This window comes from Myotis davidii, unplaced genomic scaffold, assembly GCF_000327345.1.
Source record: "Myotis davidii unplaced genomic scaffold, ASM32734v1 scaffold3211, whole genome shotgun sequence".
In the NCBI taxonomy this organism is placed as follows: domain Eukaryota; kingdom Metazoa; phylum Chordata; class Mammalia; order Chiroptera; family Vespertilionidae; genus Myotis; species Myotis davidii.
The window spans coordinates 124,764-125,619 of NW_006282526.1; the positions used below are offsets into that span (position 1 = coordinate 124,764).

At 67.5% G+C, this 856-nt stretch overlaps 1 protein-coding gene across 1 annotated transcript in view; it reads left to right on the forward strand.

Moving 5' to 3' along the window:
• The window catches only part of LOC102766465 (mucin-5B), a 37,624-nt gene that overhangs the window by 21,579 nt on the left and 15,189 nt on the right, over nt 1–856 (forward strand). The window contains exon 24 of the mRNA XM_015560172.1: nt 4–836. Coding sequence (XP_015415658.1) covers nt 4–836 — 833 coding nt within the window. The remainder of the gene's footprint in view (nt 1–3; nt 837–856) is intronic.

The window sequence follows — 856 nt, forward strand, 5'->3', positions numbered from 1 at the left end:
TCCCCCACGTGCCCCTGGAGCAGCTGGGCCAGGTGGTGCAGTGCCAGCTGGAGGAGGGCCTGGTGTGCCGCAACCGCGACCAGGGCGGCCGCTTCAAGATGTGCTTCAACGACCAGATCCGCGTGCTCTGCTGTGACGACTACAGCCACTGCCCCAGCACGGCCATGCCCACCAGCACGGCCACGCCCACCAGCATAGGCCAGCGGACTCCCGGGTCCATCCAGGTCAGCACCGCAGCCACCACCCAGTCACCCCCCACATCCCCCAAAATCACAGAGAGTGTCCCGGCCACCCAGACGGCTCGCACCTCCCTCAGGACCACCCAGTGGCGCTCTGTCCCAAGTCCCTCTGCCTCCACAGGGACCCGGACCACAACTGCCAAGCCAGCCTCGCCCAGTGCCCCCAACGTGGCCACCTCCCCCATTCTGACCACCCCTGGGACCCCATCCTCCAGTCCCACCTTTGGGACCACCTTGCACACCAGCTCCCTGAGGCCAACCATGACCTCCATGACCTCCGAGACCTCTGTGACCTGCACACCACGGGCCACGCTGACAGACTGGCTCGACGAGGACTACCCCACGCCCGGCCACGACGGCGGGGACTTTGAGACCCTCTCGGTCCTCCGCGCTGCCGGCCACAGCTTCTGCGAGCAGCCTCAGGACATCGAGTGCCGAGCAGAGAAGGTGCCGGACGCGAGCCTGGAGGACGTGGGCCAGGTGGTGCAGTGCGACGTGCGCTTCGGGCTGGTGTGCCGCAACCGCGACCAGGGCGGCCGCTTCAGGATGTGCCTCAACTACCACGTGCGTCTGCTCTGCTGTGACTACAGCCACTGTCCCTCCACGCCCGGCACCAC